The sequence below is a fragment of the Cherax quadricarinatus genome, chromosome 56 (genome assembly GCF_038502225.1).
Source record: "Cherax quadricarinatus isolate ZL_2023a chromosome 56, ASM3850222v1, whole genome shotgun sequence".
Classification (NCBI taxonomy): Eukaryota; Metazoa; Arthropoda; class Malacostraca; order Decapoda; family Parastacidae; genus Cherax; species Cherax quadricarinatus.
In genome coordinates this window covers 22,362,975-22,389,384 of record NC_091347.1, presented here as the reverse complement: position 1 = coordinate 22,389,384, position 26,410 = coordinate 22,362,975, and the positions used below count along the sequence as shown (strand labels likewise).

Genomic DNA, 26,410 nt, shown 5'->3' with positions numbered 1-26,410 from the left:
GTGAGGAAGCCATGATAGAAATGAATCAGTAGCATCCTCCACGGCTGGATGGAACAAATTCATGTGGAAAACTACTGAAATAGAGCAGTCAAATTGGGAAATATGGAGGGACACCAGTGATTTCCTACAGCACACCATTCCCTAAGTATCGCTCACCTTTGTTCAGTAATCTTACGTTGGCCTTCACATGTCTAGCTGGCTAGGTAGCATTAGGGTGTGTTTTGCCGGTGGTCCAAATTGCTAAGTTAATATCAGGAATTATGTATGTGTAAATTAGGTAATTAGATTCTTGACATTAAATGTATTATAAAGGAATATTGCGTTAGGCCTATTGGTTCATGTAAGGCAGAACCAACTCCAAGCCCACTCATGTACCCGTCCAAGCTATATTAAAAGCCACTTCACAGGTTTTGCATTAATGATGCTACCATAAAAGTGCGTTACTATATCCTGTTTAGATATTCTCAGCACTGTTTATATCCTTTTATTCATGTTTTCCATTTATTCACCTACAAGAGTGCAAGCCAGTATTTATTAAAATTTGCAGTAAAACACATTCTCGACAGATTTTATTTATGAAGCGTTAAACCCGTAGGGGACACTACAAGCTCCTGGGGAATGAGAGATCACCAGCATAAAGGCAACCCCGCCCCTTCCCTTTTGAAGAGAGAGTGACTGACTTGGTCAATATAAACAGAGGATAATAAAACACACAATCGGAGGAACGTAAACACTGTAATTCATTTGAACACTAAGCCATACAATCGTATTTCTTTTCCCCTAAAGACAGTTGGCAGCAAGACTACTCAAGTTCAACAGTACGGCCACACAGCATCGCAGGTGGCCGTATTGTAACACAGGTGGCCACACTGCATCGCAGGTGGCCGTATTGCAACACAGGTGGAGACATTGCAATACAAGTGGCCATAACTCAGGAAAACATCCATATCTGGATTCCAAACCTGAGGCGCTTCTACCACCATATTCCAAAAATATGCTCAGATCTGACTCCATTTCAGATTAGACGGAACATCAAAGTCTTCAACAGATATATAGATGTATTTAGGACACTTAAAAATGCAGTACAACAATAAAAATAATCGTGAGGGGAAAAATATATATACATAATTTTCTTTTCAATGACTTATAAACCATTTTTCGTGAACTTTGCGTTGATCGGTAATAACAAGACTGTTGAGGGCCCCTAGATGGACATTATCATATATATAATACTCTTTCGAACGCCAAGATGAAGACGATGAATCTTGTTTGTACACTCTTTTCTAATAGACTTAAACTAAGTTAAGAAAGGTGAATGGGAAGGGACTGTTGGTTCACGAGAAACCCACTAAATAGAAATTAAAACGATGAAGTTTCGGCCATCCTGGGCCAATTTTATCAAGTGACTCATGATTTGACAATGGTCCAGGGCTAACTGAAAAGTCATCTTGTTTTGATTTCTAATTTGTGGGTTAGTTATGAATTGTTACAGCCATGTAATTTATTCTTCAGCCTGTAGGTGAGAAGAGTCGCCTTGAGGAGCCAGAGAAGATGATGTCCCTCCTTAACATCAGGAATATGTTACACTGGCGTCCCCTCGCTGCTTTTTACCACCTCTTCTCTTCACTGCTTCTTACTATTCACCTGTTGAACGATAAAAAACATAAATTACCAAAGAGATTGCTGAATATATGTTAAAAGTTCCGGCAAAGTCCTCTTCTGATCTCGAAAGACATGATTATTATTATTATAATCAAAAAGAAGCGCTAAGCCACAAGGGCTATACAGCGCTGCAGGGTAGGGAAGGAAGCGAGGGTATTGGATGGCAGAAGGGAGGAGGGATGATCAGTAGGTTACAGAAAACAGCGGGGCAGGGGATAGTACTGGGGTAGAGGGTAGCAAGAGATTGAGGTAGAAAGGGCTGAAGGTATCAGAATTTGTGAAGTAAGTCAGTTGTTGTCAAAAAGTCAATGAGAGAGTCTGGATGAAAGGTGGGTCCATCAGCGAGAAGGGAAGGTAAAGAGAGAGCAGCAGAGCGAAGACGACGACGGAGGTAAATTCTGCGTGCTCGTTGATAAAGTGGGCAGTCCAACAGAATGTGGCTGACTGATAATGGAACTTGGCAATTCTCACAGAGAGGAGCAGGGCGCCTCTCCATGAGATATCCATGAGTAAGACGAGTATGGCCAATGCGAAGACGGGAGAGAGTAGTCTCCCAACCTCGACACTGGTGATAAGAAGACGGCCAGTAACCTATACTCGGTTTAATAGATTGAAGTTTGTTGCCGAGCATAGTAGACCAACGTTGTTGCCAACGGGTGTGAAGTTGGGAAGATATTGCAGCAAAATAGTCCGTAAATGGAATACCTCTACATGAAACTGGTAGGTCATGTACTGCTGACCGCGCAGCAGTGTCTGCCTGTTCATTGCCCTGTACGTCAACATGACCAGGGACCCAACAAAAAACAATATCTTTATGCTTGGTAAAGATGCGGCGTAGCCAAAGTTGGATATGGAGGACTAAGGGGTGAGGTGTATCAAATTTCTGTATAGCCTGTAAAGCACTAAGGGAGTCTGAGACAACCACAAATGATGACACAGGCATAGATGCAATACGGATAAGTGCTGTAAGGATGGCATACAATTCAGCAGTAAAAATACTAGCCGAAGATAGTAAATGCCCTTGTACGACGCTGTCCGGAAACACTGCTGTGAATCCTACGCCGTCAGAAGACTTAGAGCCATCTGTGTACACAGCAATGGCATGAGAATGAGAGTGAAAGTGGTCAAGAAAAAGAGAGCGGGAAGCGACCGTAGACAGTTGGGCTTACGAGCAAGGGAGAGAGAAAGAACAGACTCGAACAGCTGGAACTTCCCAGGGGGGTAGGGAAAAGTGAGATGCTACATGTACATAGAAAGGTGGTAATTGAAGAGAAGACAAGAGCGAATGAAGGCGAAGAGAGAAGGGACAGAGTAAACAGGGGCGGCGAACAAATAAAGAATGTCTACTAATATCAGTGACCATTCTATAAATGGAAGGATTGCGGAGATCATGAGAGCGTACATAGTAGCGAAGGCAATGGGCATCACGGCGATCGGATAAGGATGGAACGTTCGCTTCTGCATAGAGGCTCTCGACAGGGGAAGAGCGAAAAGCACCAAGGCATAAATGTAATCCTTGGTGATGAATGGGGTTAAGGCTAGAGAGAGTAGCAGGAGATGCCGCTGAATAGATCTGGTCACCATAATCAAGTTTCGATAAAATAAGGGTGGAATGTAGGCGAAGGAGGGTTCGACGATCAGCTCCCCATGAAAGATGAGCAAGGGTTTTAAGAAGGTTCAGCCAGCTGTGACAAGTTGCCTTCAGAGAGGTAATGTGAGGTTTCCAGGATAACCTACGATCAAAGAGGAGGCCCAGAAACTTGATTGTATCACGTTCAGGGATACGGGAGCCATAGAGGTACAAAGGATAATCGGAGATGACAGAGCGTCTAGTGAAAGTAATTTGGTGGGTTTTAGTGCTGGAAAATTTAAACTCACGTGTGGTGGCCCAATTGGAAACACGGTCGACTGCATGCTGGAGAGAAACTGTAATAAGGTGACAGTCAGCGCCTGCACAGGCAATAGCGAAGTCATCAACATAGAGTGATGACCAAATATTTGATGGAAGACTAGAGGCCAAATCATTAATAGCAAGGAGAAAAAGTGTTGTGCTCAGAACACATCCCTGGGGGACACCTTCAGCTTGGATCAAGTCCGGGGAGAGCACATTATTAACCTGAACACGGAAATGCCTGTCAGTTAAAAAGTTCTTAAGGAAGGATGGTAGATTGCCTCGAAGGCCTAAGGAGTGGGCTTGGGCTAAAATATTATACCTCCAAGTTGTGTCATATGCCTTCTCAAGGTCAAAAAATATGGCAATAACTGAGTGGTTATCCGCAAAGGCATTACGAACATACGTATCCAAGCGTAGTAAGGGGTCTATGGTAGAACGTCCCTTACGAAAGCCAAATTGACGAGTGGAGAGACTGTTGTGTCTCTAAATACCACACTAAACGTCTATTTACTAGGTGTTCCATCACTTTGCAAACTGCACTGGTAAGAGCAATGGGACGATAGTGGGAGGTTTCATGTCCCGTAGTGCCTGGTTTGTGGAAAGGGAGATTTCCACAAACCAGGCACTACGGGATTTCCACAGCTGTGGAAGAACTCCTTGTGACTAAATAAGATTGTAAAGGCGTAATAGGACTGCAAGGGCTGACTGATGTAAATGTTGTAGCATACGAATATGAATGTCGTCGGGCCCAGCTGCCGATGATCGGCAAGCTAAGAGTGTTGCCTCCAGTTCTTGAAGTGTAAAAGGCACATTATACTGTTCTTCTCTGAGAGAAGAAAAGTCCAAGGGTGCTAACTCTCTGGCAGACTTTGATGAAAGAAATGAGGGGCATAGATGGAGTCCCTGAGAAATATGGACCAGATGATTGCCAATTTCACTGGCAACATCTAGTGGGTTTGCTATATCAACACCGGCAACCCGCAGAACAGGAGCCAGGTCAGGAGAATATTTACCACTCAGTTTTCGTACTTTTTCTAGACTGCACTCATAGAGGAAGCAGAGGTGATGGTGGAGACATAATCTCGCCAGCAAGTGCGTTTAGCGTCACGGATGACACGGCGAGCGATCGCAGGCTTCTACTTAAAATCAAGAAGTCTCTCTGTGGTTCTATTGTACCGGTACCTGCCCCATGCAGTGCGTTTCAAACGTACTGCACGAGCACAAGCAGGAGACCACCAAGGCACGCATTTCTGAGAATGCCTGCCCGAAGTTTGGGGTATAGAATGAGAAGCTGCGGTTAAAACGGAGGACGAGAAGAGGTGTAAAAGCTCATCGATGGAGGACGAAGAAGGAACCTCTCTAAGAACAGTTAGGTGTGAGTAAAGGTTCCAATTTGCCTGGTCAAATTGCCAGCGTGGGATGCGAAGAGGTGGTGAATATGAAGGGGAAGTAAGAATGATTGGGAAATGATCGCTGTCATGTAAGTCCGGAAGAACAGACCAAGTGAAGTCTAATGCGGCGGAGGAAGAGCAGACTGAGAGATCGATGCAAGAGAGAGTGTGAGTCCGAGGATCAAAATGGGTGTGAGTACCTGTATTTAAAACATGGAGGGGGTGGTGGCAAGAAAAGCCTCAAACTGAATGCCACGGGAATCACAGTGAGACCCCCCCCAGAGGAAATGGTGGGCATTAAAATCACCAAGTAACAGAATCGGTGGTGGTAATGACGAAACAAGAAAGGCAATATCCGGAATAGATAATGCCCGAGAAGGAGAGAGATATAAAGAACAGAGCGTATACCACCTATGCAAGTGGATACGGGCTGCTGTGTAATGCAGTGAAGTACGAACAAATAGCTGATGGTACGGAATATCAGTGCGTAGAAGAAGGGCACTTTCATTAAAGGTCCCATCAGGAAAAGGATCTGAAGAATACAATAAATTATAGCCTGAGATGGGAGAGATAACAGCAGAGTGTAATTTTGGTTCCTGTAAGCAAACACCAACAGGGGAAAACTGGGAGAGTAACATCTGAAGCTCACCCCGATTACCCCTGAGGCCGCGTATATCCCACTGTAAATAGGCCATGATTGGCAATGATAAAGATACCTGAAATCCGCAGGTAAGGGTTCCTATGGACTAGAGGGGTTAGAAAAGTCCACATGCAGAGGCAGTGGAAAACGTTCAAGCAGCGAAGGAACGGTGCGGTGTGAAGAAAGGAGTTGCGCAGATGGAGTAGAGGAGAGAGAAGGAGCGGAGTTTGGATCAGTGTCCATTGATGGTTTGGTCTCTGCAGTATATTCAGAGATTGCTTCAAGTGTTTCAGAATTCAGAGACGTCGTATGGGAGACAATATTGGAAATGGTAGGGGGAGGATGAGTAAAGATTGGAACTGTAATGGACTGTACCAAGGTAGGGGGGGGCGAAAGGGTGGAGGGAACTGGAGAAGCGTGGAAGGGGACAGAAGAGGCAGAAACCTGGGAGGTGGCAGAAGAGGAAGAAACTTGGGAGGGAACAGGGGAGGAAGGTACAGTACGAGGAGGAGGGTGAACCTCTACACTTGTAACAGAGCCAGTGAGAGGGGGAGAACCAGGTACAGAGACAGGGAAGGGAAAATGAGGAGGTGGAAGATGGGTAGGAGGTGTCAACGGACCTTTTTTTGACTTTTGAGAAGTAGAGGGACGATTGGGAGGAGGTGTCATACGAGATCTCGTCGCTACTGAGGCTTGTGAGAGAGAACACGAAGAAGCGAGATCAGACTGAGACGTTGAAGTAGGGACGTCTGAGCCGAGGACAGCAAAAGAATTAGCTACAGGAGTGACTATGGGAGAGGTAACCACAGAGGTGGGTGCAGAAGATGGGATACCAGAAGTGGGGGGACGTTTTGAAACACGGGAATAAGAAACACGAGGTAGTCTCCCTTGGAGGCGGAGATGAGAAACTGCCATGGCATAAGGGAGACCTTCTGCCTCTTTGAGGTAACGGATTTCCCGCTCGTTTAAGTAGACTTGACAACGGCGAGAGTATGAAGGGTGAGCCTCATGACAATTAAGGCAAGAGGGAGGTCGATTGCAAGACGTATTAGAATGGTCATCGGCACCACAGACTGGGCATTCGGCGATAGATCTGCAATATTTCGCTGGATGGCCAAATCGCCAGCAATTTCTACACTGTTGCGGTGTAGGGATCACCTTTCGAACTTGTAACTGATGTCCTGCTACATAAACGGAGGATGGGAGTTCACGGCTGTCAAAAGTTAAACGAGCCACATTGCTAGGGTATCGTCTCCACCTGCGGGCATGAAGAACGTAAGTGTCTACCTTGAGGATTGGGAGATCTTGGAGTTCCAGCTGTTCAAGAATGTCAGTGCCACATGTCTGGAGATTGTGTTGAACTATGGTATGGGGCAGAATGACGGTACCACTACAAGAATTGAGGGAATGATGCTTTTCAATAGTTACAGGAACAGTATCAATATGGGAAAGACGAGAAAGCTCATGAGCCTGGGTAGCATTCTGTACGGTGATGATGCGCGTACCGCTCTTAAGAGCATGAAAAGAAATATCTTTACCAACATGGCGTAGGAGTGCCTTGCCAATACTGTGGTCAGAAAGATAGGCAGTAGAGGAAGTCGGTCGTAAAGTAAAGAATTTAGTCCATTGTGCAGTCTGAAACTGAGCGTGGAAAGGTAGTGAAGGACGTGTCGATCTTTTCTGAGAAGAACGAGAAGGTGGAGAAGTATCATCAGCAGGTAATTGTCGTTGGCGTTTAGGCGTGGGACCAGAGTTGGTCCGACGTGGAACGGGCCAGCGATTCGAAAATTGCCGCACCGTAGAGGGAGAGGCCGGAAGCATAGTCAGAGGAGAGCGAAGGTCAGATAAATTGAAGGAGTCAGTCGAGGCCTCAGTACCTGAAGCAGGTGAGGAAACAGCACCGGCAAGAGGTACAGAGGCATGAGGAGTGTCCAAAGAGTGGTCCAAAGATGAGGCGGGGTCAGAACGGGGTGCGGTATCAAGAAGGGGCCCGGGGGTAGCAGGTTCATGGACTAGGGCTGCCATGGTTAGGTTACTTCTTTCTTTTTGTTTTTAAGAAAAAAAAAGAAAGAAGAAAAGAAAATAAAAATAAAAAAAAGAATAAAAAAAGGGGGGACCGGGGAGGGATAGTTCCTAGGAGGAATGAAAGGGCCAGAAATCTCCCTCCGCGCCCAAGAGGACCTCAGCACCGCAAGTAGCGGAGATGCAGCATGGAACCCGTGCCATACCCTACCCATCATGCCAGTAAACCGGCAATCCGGGATAGCAACCTCACATCTGCCAAGCTACCTCGGTGGACAAAAGAGAGGGCGGCCGGAAATCCACCACAAAACATACCTCCTTCGGCCACCACCCCCGGAATCCGAAAGGTGGCTTCCAGAGATACACCCGTCGCCCGAGAGACACCCAAAGCCACCCTCCGGGATACCGGAGAGGGATCAGGACATCCCCAGGCAATCCAGATTCCACGGCAAACTACGCCATCGCCAAGAACCTCAACGGAATGGGATGGACCCCGGTACCCTTTCCCCTACCTAGGAGCTAGCGTGCCTGTGGGAAAAAAAAACCAAAGGCCAAAAAGGAAGGGCAAAAGGGAGGGGTGGGGAGGAGGAGGAGGAAAGGAAAAATGGGAGGATGGGGAGTATGGGATAGGGAACGGGGGATTGGAGGGTAATTAGGTTCGGTCTGAGGAAGTAGACCGACAGGTCTACTCAGACCAAGAGCCTCTTCACCACGCCAAGGAGCCCCCCCCTTGAAGAAGTCGAAAGATGAATATGCAGTTTTCTGCACATAACAGATTGTAATTAGAGTGCCCAGTTAATATGTTTGAAGGAAGGTGGTACCAATATAGAAAGGATCCTGCATACAAACCAAACATTAGTTTTTGGTTGCACAAGCTCATGGGGACAAGTAGTCTCTTAGACAGGCCTTGGAGTGGGCGGCCAGGTGGGGTTTCCAAGAACACTTGTCAGCATCCAGGAGGCATTTCAACCTAGTCCTTGGAAATCTCCTCGTACTTCACGTGAGCTACGTTTACCTAGATTATATCTGGAGTGTGTTCCAAGGGTCAACGCCCTTGCGGCCCGGTCGCAGACCCGACCCCCTCCCAGATGAGCAGTACACAAAGTCGTGCACAAGAAATTAAGACCACCTAAGTAAAGAGCAATTAGTTCAGGCCTTACAACCAAATAACAATTCTTAGCGTTATGAGTTTGCATACCTCAAATAATGAGGCCAGTAACTACGTCAAGAGGTTTTAATTCTCCTATAGAACAGCATGTTTGGAAGAGTTAACCGAGAGCACGTGTGTCATGGTCCAAAGTTTTATATCTGGTGTAGATAAATGCACGATAGGGTAACAAACCCAATGTTCTTTTGTGAGCCAATCATTACAAGAAATGTGTACCTGTACCTTGATATGTTACAAAATTATGCAGACCTTCAGTTAGAAGAATTACAACCAGCAAGACGGTGCATCTCCATACTGAAGTGTGAGTGTACAGATTCATCCTAACATGAAGTTCCTTGGCAGATGGATTGGACGTGATGACTTTATCTAATGCCCTTCCTCCATGCTTCTCTGATATCACACCTTTAAATTTCTTGTAGGAGCTTTTGAGCAATAATGCTTTCCCTATACCAGTTGATGACATTAAAACTCTCCCTGTTTGAATAAATGATACGCGGAATGAACTTGAGCATTGACTTGAGTAGCACATAAAAACTTAACCAGCCTAGTTATCATGTATAGAAAACTGCATTTTCATATCTTTTCCTATTTTCCTGTAATAAATGTTTAAAACTGAAAAAAGCACTTTGTGGACAAACTTTCTTACTTCATTTATACGAGAATAGCACAACAACGACAATTTTAACCGAACAGACGGTGTTCTGTCCGCCTAAATCACCGCAGGAGACATTTACCTTGAAAATAAAACACCACATATAACCGCGCGGGGTGATATTTAAATCTAATACTTATTATTTTTCTTCACTACTAGGGCGCTCAGCTCATATTTCCCTGATCAGGTTTCATTCCCGGGCGGGAAAAGCATATGGACAAGTTTCTTTGCATGACCTGTTCTGCTCCCGTAATAGTAGTAAACAGGTACAAGACTGCTAGTCAAATATTGTTGATCGCATCCTGGGGAAAGAGGTGATAATGTACCTTAGAACTAGGCACTGAATTAACGTGAGCGAAATAACAGTATTATATATTAATGATTTACAAAACCGTCAAGTAGATGAATAAGACACAAATGCGACATTTTGGTATCTTTATTGTGGATATTAATGACAGCCTGTAAACGGAACTGTTAAAAATGGTATACGGGTGAAGGATGAGAAGGCAATGGACTTACCTTCTGTTTGGGTGTTGATGTGAGGTTGTGTCGAGGCTGGTGTGGGAGAGAACGCTTCCTCCTGTACAGTGGGTTGTTCTCCATGCGGGCGGCCAGGCTACGCATTACTTCCATCTAAAATGTAACAGACATAAAATATAGCATTACAGGAGGCCTATTGACCCTAACTAGGTAACTGCAACTCAAAACCATGGAGTCATAGCGTATATGTGTGTGTGTATATATATATATATATATATATATATATATATATATATATATATATATATATATATATATATATACAAATACATATACATATTGTTCCTTGATAATGTGAGCAGTCACGAAAGTGCTTGGAATTTCTCTATTCTTTCACAGTGGTTGTTTTGCATATTCTGAAATCAGCTGTTTACTGTGATCTTATTGCATATATATATATATATATATATATATATATATATATATATATATATATATATATATATATATATATATATATATATATATATATATATATATAATATGAGAGAGAGAAAGAAAGAGATAGAGTCGTCGAATATTGGCAAAACAATTGTTCTGCCTATGAAATAGGAAAGGTTTATGTTATACTGATATTAGCGTTATATTCATGGGGAAGCTCTAAACCTGTAGGGGTAATACAGCTTCTGAAGAATGAAAAGTAAACGCGCTTAGTGCAAAGGGATGGTGGTTCTAATTCCTTGGAAGAAGAACCCTTCAGGAGCATGAAGGCCTCTCACCTGAGGGTGTATATCACGTACTTTGGTCTGGAGTTGCTCCCAGAGTTTGGCTTCAGCCAAGACGTGTTTGGCCAGAGCGTCGAGCTCAGAGCTGGAAGCCACACCTTCCACACCTGGGTCAGATCTCTTCTTGCCACACCCTGGACCAGATAGAGTATATTAATGTTATAATACTAGAAGGTAAGAAGAAAGGATCCCTGCCGTCATCACACGGGATAATACTAGGTAGGTCTAACTCACACTCGACCATTCTCACTCCTATTCGATAGCCGCCTAACAACTTAGCTCAAGATTACACAAAATAATCGTCAAGTATTTGTGGTAAAAATTTCTAATCGAGGGAATAACATAGGCCTTCCTTTACAGTCATCAGTAGCAAATTGACATCTCAAACAGTGTTCACCTTGTACCTGCTATCAGTGTTCACCTTGCACCTGCTATCAGTGTTCACCTTGCACCTGCTATCAGTGTTCACCTTGCACCTGCTATCAGTGTTCACCTTGCACCTGCTATCAGTGTTCACCTTGCACCTGCTATCAGTGTTCACCTTGCACCTGCTATCAGTGTTCACCTTGCACCTGCTATCAGTGTTCACCTTGCACCTGCTATCAGTGTTCACCTTGTGCCTGCTATCAGTGTTCACCTTGCACCTGCTATCAGTGTTCACCTTGCACCTGCTATCAGTGCTCACCTTGTACCTGCTATCAGTGTTCACCTTGCACCTGCTATCAGTGTTCACCTTGTACCTGCTATCAGTGTTCACCTTGCACCTGCTGTCAGTGTTCACCTTGCACCTGCTATTAGTATTCACCTTGCACCTGCTATCAGTGTTCACCTTGCACCTGCTATCAGTGTTCACCTTGCACCTGCTATCAGTGTTCACCTTGCACCTGCTATCAGTATTCACCTTGCACCTGCTATCAGTGTTCACCTTGCACCTGCTATCAGTGTTCACCTTGCACCTGCTATCAATATTCACCTTGCACCTGCTATCAGTGTTCGCCTTGCACCTGCTATCAGTATTCACCTTGCACCTGCTATCATTGTTCACCTTGCACCTGCTATCAGTATTCACCTTGCACCTGCTATCAGTATTCACCTTGCACCTGCTATCAGTGTTCACCTTGCACCTGCTATCAGTATTCACCTTGCACCTTCTATCAGTGTTCACCTTGTTCCTGCTATCAGTGTTCACCTTGCACCTGCTGTCAGTGTTCACCTTGCACCTGCTATCATTGTTCACCTTGCACCTGCTATCAGTATTCACCTTGCACCTGCTATCAGTATTCACCTTGCACCTGCTATCAGTGTTCACCTTGCACCTGCTATCAGTGTTCACCTTGCACCTGCTATCAGTGTTCACCTTGCACCTGCTATCAGTGTTCACCTTGCACCTGCTATCAGTATTCACCTTGCACCTGCTATCAGTATTCACCTTGCACCTGCTATCAGTGTTCACCTTGCACCTGCTATCAGTATTCACCTTGCACCTGCTATCAGTGTTCACCTTGCACCTGCTATCAGTGTTCACCTTGCACCTGCTATCAGTATTCACCTTGCACCTGCTATCAGTGTTCACCTTGCACCTGCTATCAGTGTTCACCTTGCACCTGCTATCAGTATTCACCTTGCACTTGCTATCAGTGTTCACCTTGCACCTGCTATCAGTGTTCACCTTGCACTTGCTATCAGCATTCACCTTGCACCTGCTATCAGTATTCACCTTGCACCTGCTATCAGTGTTCACCTTGCACCTGCTATCAGTATTCACCTTGCACCTGCTATCAGTATTCACCTTACACCTGCTATCAGTATTCACCTTGCACCTGCTATCAGTATTCACCTTGCACCTGCTATCAGTATTCACCTTGCACCTGCTATCAGTATTCACCTTGCACCTGCTATCAGTATTCACCTTGCACCTGCTATCAGTATTCACCTTGCACCTGCTATCAGTATTCACCTTACACCTGCTATCAGTATTCACCTTGCACCCGCTATCAGTGTTCACCTTGCACCTGCTATCAGTATTCACCTTGCACCTGCTATCAGTGTTCACCTTGCACTTGCTATCAGTATTCACCTTGCACCTGCTATCAGTATTCACCTTGCACTTGCTATCAGTATTCACCTTGCACCTGCTATCAGTATTCACCTTGCACCCGCTATCAGTGTTCACCTTGCACCTGCTATCAGTATTCACTTTGCACCTGCTATCAGTGTTCACCTTGCACTTGCTATCAGTATTCACCTTGCACCTGCTATCAGTATTCACCTTGCACTTGCTATCAGTATTCACCTTGCACCTGCTATCAGTATTCACCTTGCACCTGCTATCAGTATTCACCTTGCACCTGCTATCAGTATTCACCTTGCACCTGCTATCAGTATTCACCTTGCACCCGCTATCAGTGTTCGCCTCGCTGTGACGGATATCTGGGTAGTAGTTGGTTTTCGTGTGTTTCGTCCTAGTGATGAACCCACTGGAAATTTATGATACTACTACCCTTCCTGTCTGGCTCCTCCCTGTCTCCCTCCTCACTGTCTCACTCCTCCATGTCTCCCTCCTCACTGTCTCACTCCTCCATGTCTCCCTCCACACTGTCTCCTCCATGCCTCACTCATCCTTCCCTCCACCCAAGGTAGTTATCTCACCTGTAAAAGCGTTGCAGAATGGACGTTTATCCTTCCCCTCAAGAAGATCTCCAATATCCTGCCACAAAGAAAGACACTTATTTTTAATTAATGTAATCTTACATGAAAGAACTATAATTTATTATGTAGAAAATTATGTGATAATTATAAAATGTAATAACAGAATATAACATTTGATGATATGTGTGTGTGTGCGTGTGTGTACTCACCTAGTTGTGGTTGCAGGGGTCGAGTCACAGCTCCTGGCCCCGCGTCTTCGCTGGCCGCTACTAGGTAACTTCCCGCTCCATGAGCCTCATCATACCTCTTCTTAAAGCTATGTATGGATCCTGCCTCCACTACATCACTTCCCAGACTATTCCACTTCCCGACAACTCTATGACTGTGTGTGGGGGGGGGGAGGGTTGGGTGGGTGGTGTGTGGGCGGGTGTGTGGGTGGTTGGATTGGGAGGACAGGAGGAGGGCCTCACCGAACCAGTATTCAGGACCGGGGACAAAAAAAAATACACAAAACAATGGCACAATAAATAGATGTCTCGTGGGAGCGCCCTGGGCTCACAACTGAAGGACCGGGGTTTGTTCCCGGGGTGAGTAGAAACGATGGGCATGTTTCCTTACATCTGTTGTCCATGTTCACCTAGCAGCAAATAGGTACCTGGGTATTAGTCGACTGCTGTGTAGCGCATACAGGAAGGGAGAAGCGAGGTCTGAGCACCCAATAATAATAATAATAATAATAATAATAATAATATCGTTGTTTTAAAACAAGTCTTCTAGCTCCCTTTTCCAAGCTGATAGACATCGAGCCCCTCCTATATAACACTTCAGGAGCCGCCCCTAGTGTTAAGGTATACCTTAGACAGAGTTGGACTCGGAAATAAGCAGTCAGGATAACTACTTCTAGTCTGTAAATTCAACTGTGTAAAAATAAGATACTGCTTATAAAAATAAGATGAAGAGGTCATGCTGAATAAGCAGGAAAATGAGGAGGAGCAGAATGAGGAAGACGAAAGGAGGAGGACGCGGAGAAAGAGGAGGAATAGGATGAGAAAGGGAGGAGGAAAATGTTAAGAAGGGGAGAAGAAAGAGGAAGCAAGAGGACAGATGCTACAGCGAAGGCAACCACAGCCAGGTGAGGCAGCGGGAGCCAGCATGTGGAAGTGAATGTGACACTAGCAAGCAGGTCAGAGCAAAGCTGACCAAAGGAGAAAGAAGAGGGAAAACAGGAGGAGAAAAAAAATCATAAATGCCAGAAGCTAAAACACAGTTTGCATGTAAACAAGAGAAAAATAGAAGCAAGCCATTAAACTTACTTAGTACCTTACGAAACTCCTGAGCATAATAGTCTTCTCAATAAACATTAAGGGGCGTGAAATGTCAAAATATAGCGAATAACTGTATATTGTTGAAAAAATCTTGACAAAGGTAATGGTCATTGGCGGGCATGTTGCTGGAGGTCACCAAGAAGAGTTGAAGAACGGAGAAAGATAAACAAAAATGGAAAAACACGTAGTGAGTCAATGTTTACCTCTGCTGCTGCTTCTAAGATGCTTGTAAACACAAGCTCTCCCACCGGGGGTCCTCCAGAACGATAGTGAAAATATTTATGTGTGTGAACGCTTCCCGGTTACACTTATTCCTAGCCTTGATAGAGGTGCCGTGGCCTTTATCTTACAATTTGCTTGTGGTTTTATATACATGTTTACAGGATTGTGGAGCTGGGCGGGGCCAGGAGTTATGCTTCGACCCCCGAAAAAACAGTCGCCCTCTTTCCCTGGCCCCTCAATAGGAGGCTCCTTTTGATACAAGAATTGTTCCTGTCCTCTCCTTCCTGTAATAGAACATAAATTGCCTCGCGTATTTCCAGGCTCTGCATAACCCCTGAGGATTTCGCGCTCCCTCCCTCCTCCCTGTGAATGTAATAATATCAGTGGAAGAGTGGGTGTACTTACCCTCTTGGCTAGAGGAACAGCATTAGTGTGGGCGACAAGGACGAAGAAGAGCAGAGCAGCAGTCATCAGCACGCCCGCACGCCCATACCAGCATACACTTGACATTGTGGATGATCTGTGGGCGTGACGCAATATATTACACAACAAATTATACAAGAGGAAAAGACAATACTGTAGCTTATGGATCAAACAAAACAGGAAAACTTGCACTCTGGATTATTGAGCAAGATTACCAGAGTCAAGTAAGAATACTTATCATAGAGAAAACTAAATCATTCATCGTTTACAGAAAATTTATCACTCAAATTCGAGTGAATATACACTTTAGAGGAAATTACATAACTTTCAATCGAGTAGATATATACATATCGCAAAGAAACAGAGAAAATTAACCACACAAATTATCAAAGTCTATCACACTCCACATGCTGCATTCTGTCACCTGACACGAAATAATAATTGGAAGATGTACGCATGATCAAAATAAATTTATAAATGCAAAGGCTCAAAAAAGCCTAGTAAGTTTTGGATGTGTGAGTGGGATCCATGGCAGGGAGGCCATCTGCTCACTAAACCCGTTTAAATTAGTAGTGTAAAAAAAATGCATATTTGTCTTCTTGAAAAATTGCCAGATTTAATGCAGATTTATAACAGAGCCGTGTGAAGCACCGACCAGGTATATAGTGCTTTGTTAGTTGTTGAGTAATGGATCTATATGTAGCCTCGTGGAGCACGATCATTACTGCTTCATTATTTTTATTATTAGAAGTGGTAATAGTAGTAGCATTACTAGTAATATTAACATTAGTAATAACGATACTAGTATTAGTATTAAGAGTATTATTATTATTATTAGTAGTAGTAATAATAGGAATAGTAGTAGTACTAGTAGTTAGTAGTAGTAGTACTAATAGTAAGTAGTAGTAGTACTTGTAGTAACTAGTAGTAATACCAGTAATAATTAGTAGTAATACTAGTAGCAACTAGTAGTAGTACCAGTAGTAAGGGGTTAATATCAGTAACGGTGCGCTAATTAAGTCTATAACTCTGCTATAACTCAGGGATACAAGGGCTTTGCACTGCTTCTCCTCATTATTGTGTTCAATATTAGTTTTGCTGTCATTCTTGTTACATTGCTGAGTGGTAATGCAAGTTTTATCATGGAAAAACTTCCTTTGTTCCCATTTTTCAACTTTATAAACAATTCACATCTCTGTTCAGCTACCAAAGAAATTATATATATATATTTTTTTTTCAATTTCAGAAGATAGTATATTTGTGTAACTCTTGTAAATTTAAAACTGGTACAATTAAAAAATGTATCCCTTGAGATATAAAAAAACGGAAATATTCGTAAAACATAAAAAATGCAGCAGGTCATTAGTACACCCGGGAAATTATTATTTGCATTTTAAATGTTAAGTGAATTATGCGGCTAAACTAAATTTTCCTAATACATTATACATATGGTAGACATAACCTTTAGTGTAAAATATTATAAGAATAAAGGAACTCTGCAGTGGGCCAACTACATCCAGCCTTTCGTAGTCACATCAGTCAAACATGTGTTGGATAAGTAACAACTTGAGACATCAAGACCATGGAATCCTTTATTGACCAAGTTTTATTTCGTTTCCGTTATGACTGTCATTAAAGCTGCAATTGTCTCTATATTATCATCGTACTTAAGTACTCCCGTCTACTAATAACATGTTCATTTTTCCACTATAATCTACCTTGTCCATAATTACTATCGTAATGCATGGTATAACTTAACAAATCTTTGAGGATAATTGTATTGTCCCTTAATAATTCCAGTGTCTAACCAGTGTATATATATTTTCTGAATGTGAATACAGGCCGTGAAATTATATATTTTGTGAGATATTAAATCTAGCAAAACTTGCGGAACTTTTGTTTGAACGCTGAAACAGTATTGTAATAATGAAAAATTTAAAATCAACGTGGCAAAATTTGCACATGTAATGAAGGTGTAATTTAATTTTGCTGTTGCTGGTGTACGGCAGGGAAAAAAAATTGGTGGAGTGTCGCTAATGAAGATCAACAAGTGTGGAGTGCATCAGTGACCCGTATGACTCTTTTAAGTCTTGCCAGCGCTAAAATATGACTCCGAGCCTGTAATTTCATAGCAGAGTTTTTTTTTAAGGGTGTTAAGCTCTAGTTCTGTGTGAGGATGAGTGTGTGAGTGTGTACTCATCCATTTGTACTTGTCTATTTGTGGTTACAGGGATTGAGTCACAGTTCCTGCCCCCGCCTCTTCCCTAGTCGCTACTAGATCCATTCTCTACTGTTCCAAGAGCCTTATCGTACTTGATCTTAAAGCTATGTACGGATCCTGCCTCTACTAAACTCCAGATTGTGTGTGTGTGTGTACTTAGTTTAGTTCGTGGATGTGAAAACTTGTGCGCATTAATTTTCTATGTCGTTTCCTAAGTTTTTTTCACTTGTTTCATACCTCATCATCGCAAATAAATGCATCATGTTTTTCATGTGTTTCATATAATTGTTCGTTTCTTTTTATCTTTGTCCACCTTGTCTATAGTCAGGTTAGGTTAGGTAAGAGTCGTCAGGAAACAGGACAAATGTTTCCTGGAGCTTTTGATCATCTGACTAAGGCCTTCCACTGGCTTACCAGTCCACCCCTTTAAAAATAATATTGGAGTAATTGGTATATTGTGATTACTGCCCAGTTTGGTTTCTCCTCTGGCAGTCATCAGATAACGTCCCAGTAGCTTTTCATTGTCACTTTATTTCTCAGTTATGGTATCTTTTATGTGACACTTAACCTATCCCTGTTATCTTGAGTTGCTAGCTATGTGTTGTACAGTGGCTTTGCATACTCAAGGTCCGATCTAACGTATATAGGAAACAGTTGCTTAAAACATTACTTATTTTCGCCTTGACGCCTACTTCTATGTTGGATAGCTTGGCGTAGCATTCCATAGGGTAGAGTATGGGACCCAAGAGCGAGACCTGGGGAACTCCGCTACTTACACCCACCCACCCTGGGGAAACTCCACTAACACTTTCCCACCCTGGGGGGACTCCAGTACTTACACCCGCCCACCCTGGGGAAACTCCACTTACACTTTCCCACCCTGGGGGGACTCCAGTACTAACACCCTACCCCTGTAGGGGGACTTTACTAGTTATAGATGCTTATCCTTGGGGAGTTCGAAAGTTACGCTTGCACATCCTCATGTTTAGTCGCTTTCTGTCACTTTATTTTTTGTTATTACGAATTATTTATTCTTCGTACTAGTAGCACTCTTGTGTGTGCGTGTGTGTGCATGCGACTGTGTGCTTGAATGTGTGTACGTGTATGTGTGTGAGAGTGTGTCTTTGCGCGTGCCTGCGCCCCTGCACCCCACCTGACAAAGAACCTCTCAACACAAGACAAAATAAAAACAAATACAAAACAAAATGAAAAGTAAACATTAGTCTGCCTGAAGTGTTGTCTTGTGATGATGTTTGTAATTAACTTATTCACAGGAGGAGGTAGGAAAGGAGGAGGTGGTGGAAGAGGAGAAGAAGAAGAAGGAGGAGGTGGTGGGCGAGGAGGAGGTGGAAGAGGAGAAGAAAAAGAAGAAGAAAGAGGATGTAGAATAGGAAGAGGATGGGGAGGAGGAGAAACTTGTGCATGCTTATACATTCTCACTAACCCGAGAGCATGAGTTGAAAGTTTGTACACACACACACACACACACAAACACACACACACACACACACACACACACACACACACACACACACACACACACACACAGTGGAATAAGAGAAAGTCAGTGTCCCCTCCCAACGGGCCGCCTCCCTTCACCTATTTCACAAATGACTCCCCAACAAAGACACCATTAGCCTCTTCTCCATAAACAATGGTTGTATAGAATAACTTCTGCACTGCTGGCTGTCTGCTTCTCACTAGTCACAACGTGTCAAACATTCTCTCTCAATTTCTGAATCTTCGTGCGCGCGCGCACATACACACACACACACACATATTTTTTTTTATTATTATCACACCGGCCGATTCCCACCAAGGCAGGGTGGCCCGAAAAAGAAAAACTTTCACCATCATTCACTCCATCACTGTCTTGCCAGAAGGGTGCTTTACACTACAGTTTTTAAACTGCAACATTAACACCCCTCCTTCAGAGTGCAGGCACTGTACTTCCCATCTCCAGGACTCAAGTCCGGCCTGCCGGTTTCCCTGAACCCCTTCATAAATGTTACTTTGCTCACACTCCAACAGCACGTCAAGTATTAAAAACCATTTGTCTCCATTCACTCCTATCAAACACGCTCACGCATGCCTGCTGGAAGTCCAAGCCCCTTGCACACAAAACCTCCTTTACCCCCTCTCTGCAACCTTTCCTAGGCCGACCCCTACCCCGCCTTCCTTCCACTACAGACTGATACACTCTTGATTATATATATATATATATATATATATATATATATATATATATATATATATATATATATATATATATATATATATATATATATATATATATATATATATGCAATAAGAAGATCACAGTAAACAGGTGATTTCAGAATATGCAAAACAACCACTGTGAAAAAATAGTGAAATTCCAAGCGCTTTCGTGACTACTCACATTATCAAGGAACAATTGTTCCTTGATAATGTGAGTAGTCACGACAGCGCGTGGATTTTCACTATTCTTTCACAGTGGTTGTTTTGCACACACACACACACACACATATATATATATATATATATATATATATATATATATATTATATATATATATATATATATATTATATATATATATATATATATATATATATATATATATATATATATATATATATATATATATATACGAGAGAGAGAGAGAGAGATTTGTGGTAAAAGAGAATGGAGGTGGAAGAGTCGTAGAGAATAAAGCAACTTTTTTTGTACATTTCCTGTCTAGCAGCAGCGGTGCAGTACAGGGGTCAGTTGGAGAAAGTTATTTTAATAACAAAAGAGCCCGGGTTGGAACCCCAGGCAAGACGGCATGGATTGACAAGTCTTACACATGTTTACCTAGCGGTAAACATGTATGAGTTAATGGAGTGTTGTGGGTCGCATCCTGAGAAATATTTTAAGTATCCCAAGAGGAAATAAGTCACACTGCTTGGCTTTCTTATCTTATCTTGCCTTATTAACCCCGCCCCCGGGGATAATAACCACCAGACTACTCTTGAACATCCTCTGTTATCTTATTTTCAGAAGAGTAATTTTCTTTACAATTCCACAAGGTGTAGCCTAATCAAATTTATATAATACATAATCGTTACGGACTTGTGCTGGCAAATCTTCCTCAGTCCTGGATTACAGAGAAACAATAATTTACTCATTTTTATGTAAAGTTTTGTTTATTGAAATCATGTATTTTTAAGGAAATTGCAGGGACTTTGGCCATCGGAAAAGCCTTAAATATAGAGGAGATTGATTTTATTATCTGTAAGCCGCTTCGATGAGCTAACTTTGGAGAAGTTGGAAGGCTAATAACAAAATTGGATTTTAAAATCTGCCAAGTGTGAGAAAAGAGTATTTCGATACGTCAGCTAAAGTAGAGAGGATCGACTAGGCGTGTAGGCGGGTTGAAGAGGTGTAGACTGTGTATCGCTGTGGATACTTTGTGGTCTCTCTCTCTCTCTCTCTCTCTCTCTCTGTCACACACACATCATATAAGTTTGAAACAATATTAATAGATAAAGGCAGGCTTGGGAACACAAAGCAGGACTACAACCATAGTGTATGAAAGAAATGAGATGACATTTAAGGCGCCCACTATATCATCAGTTATATATGTATATATATATATATATATATATATATATATATATATATATATATATATATATATATATATATATAGATTTGTTACCCACTTTACTCGAAATCAATACTGACCCAATAAGCTCTTTATCTCAAGAGATTCATAGTTCTTTTTGTTTTGGGCTTAAATTTGCTTATATAAGCTTTTCCTATCCTTTTTTGCTTACGTCAAGAACCCCTTGATGGCTCTCTCAAGAGAGGAGACATCAGCTTTTGCTCATGTGAGTGAATTTTATTTGGTGAGTCCAAAGACCCATTCACATGGTCGTCCTGGCTCTCCTCTGCTCCATATATCTAAGTGGTTTCCTTTTTGTTTTGTTTGCTCTTCTGTCTGCTTCGTGGTTTGTAGTTAGTGTTGTTCTGTTTAGATGGTGAATATATTTTTCATGGTTCTTTCTACTTTGCTATTCTATATAGTTTTTTTTATTAGTTTTCCGTTTTTCTTCTTTTGTGTTTCTCTTTGGATTCATGGTTCTAGGTCACAGTCGCAGCTGGGTATTCATTTCTGTGGCCACCAGCTCAGAGGCAGAGTACCAGGGGTGAGTTTACGTGTCATTAGTACCCTGATATTCCAGCAGCACAAGTGTGGCGCTGGTATCTCCCTTCAGTCATACTGGTATATCCCTTCCCTGGGGCAGGTATCTCCCTTCCTTGGAGCTGGTATCTTCGTTTCCTGGCGCTGTTATCTCCTTTCTTGGCGCTGGAGTATATTTTTGCTATCTTACAATACCGCTTGTTTGGGAAACCATCTCAACAACTTCCATAGACCCCGAGAGTTTGAACTCAGTGTCGCAGTTCCATGGAACTGGCCTGTATGTGTGTATGTGTGTGTGTGTGTGTGTGTGTGTGTGTGTGTGTGTGTGTGTGTGTGTGTGTGTGAATGTGTCTGTGAGTATGTAATATTCCCTGTTCTAATCCTTCATGGGGGGGGTGCAAAGGTTCCACTTATACTGGTGCAGGGCTCTTGATTCAAGAAATTGAAGCTACCTTCCTCGTCACAGGGTCAAACCTGATTACTCTTTCATTCACCGAGGCGCTACGGGTTTACCGCTTCCCAATTAATGTAATAAAACAGCATGTCCTAAATTTTTCCATCAAAAGATGAAAATTAATTTTTTAGCAAATATTGTACAACCCGGAACGTGAATACGAAGCTCACTAAATCCGCCTTCAAAATGAACCAATTTTGTTACCCTTCAAAATAATTACACTGTAAAATTTAATCCGTAATGGTGCCAAAAACTCATCAAATTTGGTACGGGAGTGTCAGAGGCAGTAGCGGCAATATGTCGCACCTCAGCAGCACCTCAGTTCACATAACCCACTGATATAACTACTATATGATAGTCATAGGTTATTGTCAGAGGCAGCAAACCTAGATTATCTGTCTGAAATGTTTATAAATGTATAACAAGAGTGAGAGAGAGAGACGGAGACACAGACATGGAGAGAGAGGTGGGGGAAATAGGACCTCAAAGTTCTGCATACTTAAAAAAATGAAATTAATTAGCTAAAGAAAAAATGTAATCTAAACTCTTGCGACACACGAAAAGACAATTATTCTTAAGTAACAAGATTTAACTTACTTTAAACTAGGCCGAGCCTCGTCGAAATGTAAATGTCGCTCTTAATAAGCAAAGACGACCTAACATCCCCAACTATATTAAAATATAGTTCGTCTTAATTATCATATATATATATATATATATATATATATATATATATATATATATATTTATATATATATTGCTTTTTACACTAAAACTAAAAAGCCTAATTTAATCTTATTAAAACTATATAATATAACCAGCTTACTTAAATTCAGCTTATATACATTTAGTAATGTTTAACATGAAACGCTAAATTTGCGCTCGTTATTATGTGACTAAAACCTTGCTTGCTCATTAATCTAAATCTGCAAGTTTAACTTAAACAGAGACATAAACAGGAAACAGCAGATTAATCAGATATTTTATTTTATTTTTGCCTAGTTTTGACGCCGTAGCGACTTAATTTAAGCGTAAACGTTGCTAAAGTTGATCACCAGATGAATTTCTTAACTCGAGTCTTAAGTTTCCAGCTGAGACAACATTTAAAATGCTATTCTTTTTTTATTTTCTTTACTTCTCGGAAAATTAATTACGGCTAACTTCTCCCGTGTAAAGTTGTCAATTACTCGATTTTTTTCTTCGTTTCTATACTCTTCTGCATCGCTCGTAAAAATAAATCGAGATGAAAAAAAATCATCCAAACAAGGGCGTGGTTTCAGGTCACTATTGCTGTTAAAATATTGTTGGTGCTTTCTGCCTGGCGTCATCCTCGTATTCCTTGGATCAAACCTGATTATTACAGTTTCCAGGCGCTGTATGACCCCCTACAACTTTAACTCTTCCATCGAAAATACTTCCACTACTGTTACTATTATTATTACTGCTACTATTACTACTACTACTATTATTATTACAACTACTACTGCTACTAGTCCAAATACTAATAATTAGAAGGGTCTTCGTTGCTTGGTCATAATATACATTAGAAGACAGGTGTGTGTAACTCTCTGGGTATATTGAGTATTCATGAACTCTAACACATATTTTTGAGATTAAACCCGACAGGAGGTGTAGAGGTGATGCACAGCCTTAATGACCACTTGCGTAGTAGAGCGGCTTTAAACCTAATTAACTTACCAAAGTGTTTGACACTCAAACAAGGTTATGACTCACTGAAACAGTCTTTAAATCTAATAAAGCATTCAGTCGAGAGAGGTCTTATATATATGCCAGTCACAATATAAAAAATGAAGGCACTGGTGTTTATCCAAGTTCTCTACCGAGTCCAGTCATATACTTTACATATATTACTATATACATACATCAATCAATGCATACATATATATATTTTACGTGTTGAGAATAGAATAATAATATACATGTAAATATTTTAGATTTTACGAGTCAAACACAAAAATTAATGAAAAATGTAGTCTTTGGCCAGTGCATCGAGGAGGAACAAAGAGACTGTACACACACTCACACCCACATACATACATAAGCATGCACGAACGCACTCATACACACACAAACGACAAGCACGTATATCTGGATACTGTATGATAAAAGAATAACACGATAAACTGTACGTACATATATACCCAGATTTCAACAATTATAGAATGATTATAGCGTGATAAATTCTACGGAGAAATCAATCCGTGTTTCACAACATGCTCGTTCGAGTGATAAACTCTACGGACATGCACACCCACGTTTCACTATCTGCTGTGTTGTGATATATTGCACGGAGATATACACCAATGTTTCACTATCTGCTGTGTTGAGTGATACATTCTACGGACATACACATCCATGTTTCACTATAAATCTATACTTAATCCCGTGATAAAACTGTACTGGCCTGTACACCCATATTTTACTATAGAATGCCATGAACTCTACGGACATGTCCACCCGTGTTTCAGTATGTAATGTAATAAACTCTACGGAGAAGCCCATCCTACCATAACAGAAATAATTCGCAAATATATTGGGATCATTCTGATGTGCATATACTACATTAACTAGATTCTCTTGGCTACTATTTTCAACTCTCTTTCTACTGTTGGTTATGTCTTTGTCTTTATCACTTATTTGCTCTCACCCTCCCTCTCTCCTTTCCTCCCTCTCTCTCCCTCCCTCCCTCCCTCCCTCCCTCCCTCTCTCCCTCTCTCTCTCACTCTCTCTCTCTGTGCAACAGACAAACACTCACCACGTAATGCAATCCCACTTCAGTGCAGACTCAACACCTCTCACTGTGTGCGAAGGTCCTTACGCCTCCTACCTAATTCTGTTTCCGCCTTCCCTACATCGCTCCCTCCCTCCTCCTCTTCTTTCCTTCTTCACGCTTGCTCAGAAAATCACATACTTACCTAACTTCCATCGCTTGCTTGCTTTCTGGAGTGGCTTACGTGATTTGGTCTTCTTTGTGATGAGCGACCATCATCTGCTCACCCTCCTGTGACTGCCTGTCTCCAAATGTGTTTCCTCTCTCTCTCTCTCTCTCTCTCTCTCTCTCTCTCTCTCTCTCTCTCTCTCTCTCTCTCTCTCTCTCTCTCTCTCTCTCTCTCTCTCTCTCTCTCTCTCGCTCTCGCTCTCTCTCTCTCTCTCTCTCTCTCTCGCTCTCTCTCTCTCCTCATTGGTTGCTATCATTTTCTCCTACATCCTCGCTTTGTGACTGGTCATTTCTGGAAGCTGTGTTGGGTCATGTGTTTCGTCGTTTCAAAAGACTGTCACATCATTGTGGTTTGTCACTTCTGAAAGCTAAACCATATTATGTGGTTGGTCACTTCTGAAGATACAGTCACATTATGTGGTTGGTCACTTCTGAAGATACAGTCACATTATGTGGTTGGTCACTTCTGAAGATAGTCACATTATGTGGTTGGTCACTTCTGAAGATACAGTCACATTATGTGGTTGGTCACTTCTGAAGATAGTCACATTATGTGGTTGGTCACTTCTGAAGATACAGTCACATTATGTGGTTGGTCACTTATGAAGATTCAAGCGCATTATGTGGTTGGTCACTTCTGAAGATACAGTCACATTATGTGGTTGGTCACTTCTGAAGATAGTCACATTATGTGGTTGGTCACTTCTGAAGATACAGTCACATTATGTGGTTGGTCACTTCTGAAGATACAGTCACATTATGTGGTTGGTCACTTCTGAAGATACAGTCTGTGAAGGAAAAGTTCAACAAATAGGAGTAGCGAGCGAGTATATGGTAACGATAGTTTGATTGCTGGCTGCTTGATAAGGTAGGGTCACTCTAGCTCCCGCTATCCCCCCCCCCTTTCTCTTCGCCCCGAAAGGTGACGTGTGGGGCTCCGGCCAAACAGTAATCACTCGACTCACAGCTCCCAGCACAACTGTAAGTAAAAGCCTCTGCTCCTATTCTAGTGGATATTGGTTGAAAGCTTCACTTTTGACCAATAATAAACTTAGTCCTTTCAGTTTTAAGCTCCACATGAGACTTTTAGTTAATCACCACCTTTTTTAAGTATCTTACACTTATCATGGAGAGTGATTTCTTAAGCAGTGGGTAACCTGTCTCTCTTTCCAGCTTGGAATGACAGATCGGGTCACCTGCCAACCAACGAGAAGTGTTGAAGGAGACGGACTGAAACCGGTCTTGGGACATCACCTTATGATCTACCTACCTGATTAATTGTACAGGACACTA

The 26,410-nt window shown here is 42.2% G+C and overlaps 1 protein-coding gene across 3 annotated transcripts in view; it reads right to left on the bottom strand.

Annotated features, from left to right (window-relative positions):
- Nucleotides 1-716: 716 nt before the first annotated feature.
- The window catches only part of CCAP (Crustacean cardioactive peptide), a 159,008-nt gene continuing 133,314 nt past the window's right edge, over nucleotides 717-26,410 (bottom strand). For all 3 annotated transcript variants that reach the window (XM_070097207.1, XM_070097206.1, XM_070097204.1), the window contains 5 exons: nucleotides 15,296-15,410; nucleotides 13,344-13,401; nucleotides 10,710-10,828; nucleotides 9,949-10,062; nucleotides 717-1,644 (listed from right to left, as the gene is read on the bottom strand). In XM_070097207.1, the coding sequence (XP_069953308.1) occupies nucleotides 1,624-1,644; nucleotides 9,949-10,062; nucleotides 10,710-10,828; nucleotides 13,344-13,401; nucleotides 15,296-15,400 (417 nt within the window). In that variant the 5' untranslated portion in view covers nucleotides 15,401-15,410 and the 3' untranslated portion in view covers nucleotides 717-1,623. The remainder of the gene's footprint in view (nucleotides 1,645-9,948; nucleotides 10,063-10,709; nucleotides 10,829-13,343; nucleotides 13,402-15,295; nucleotides 15,411-26,410) is intronic.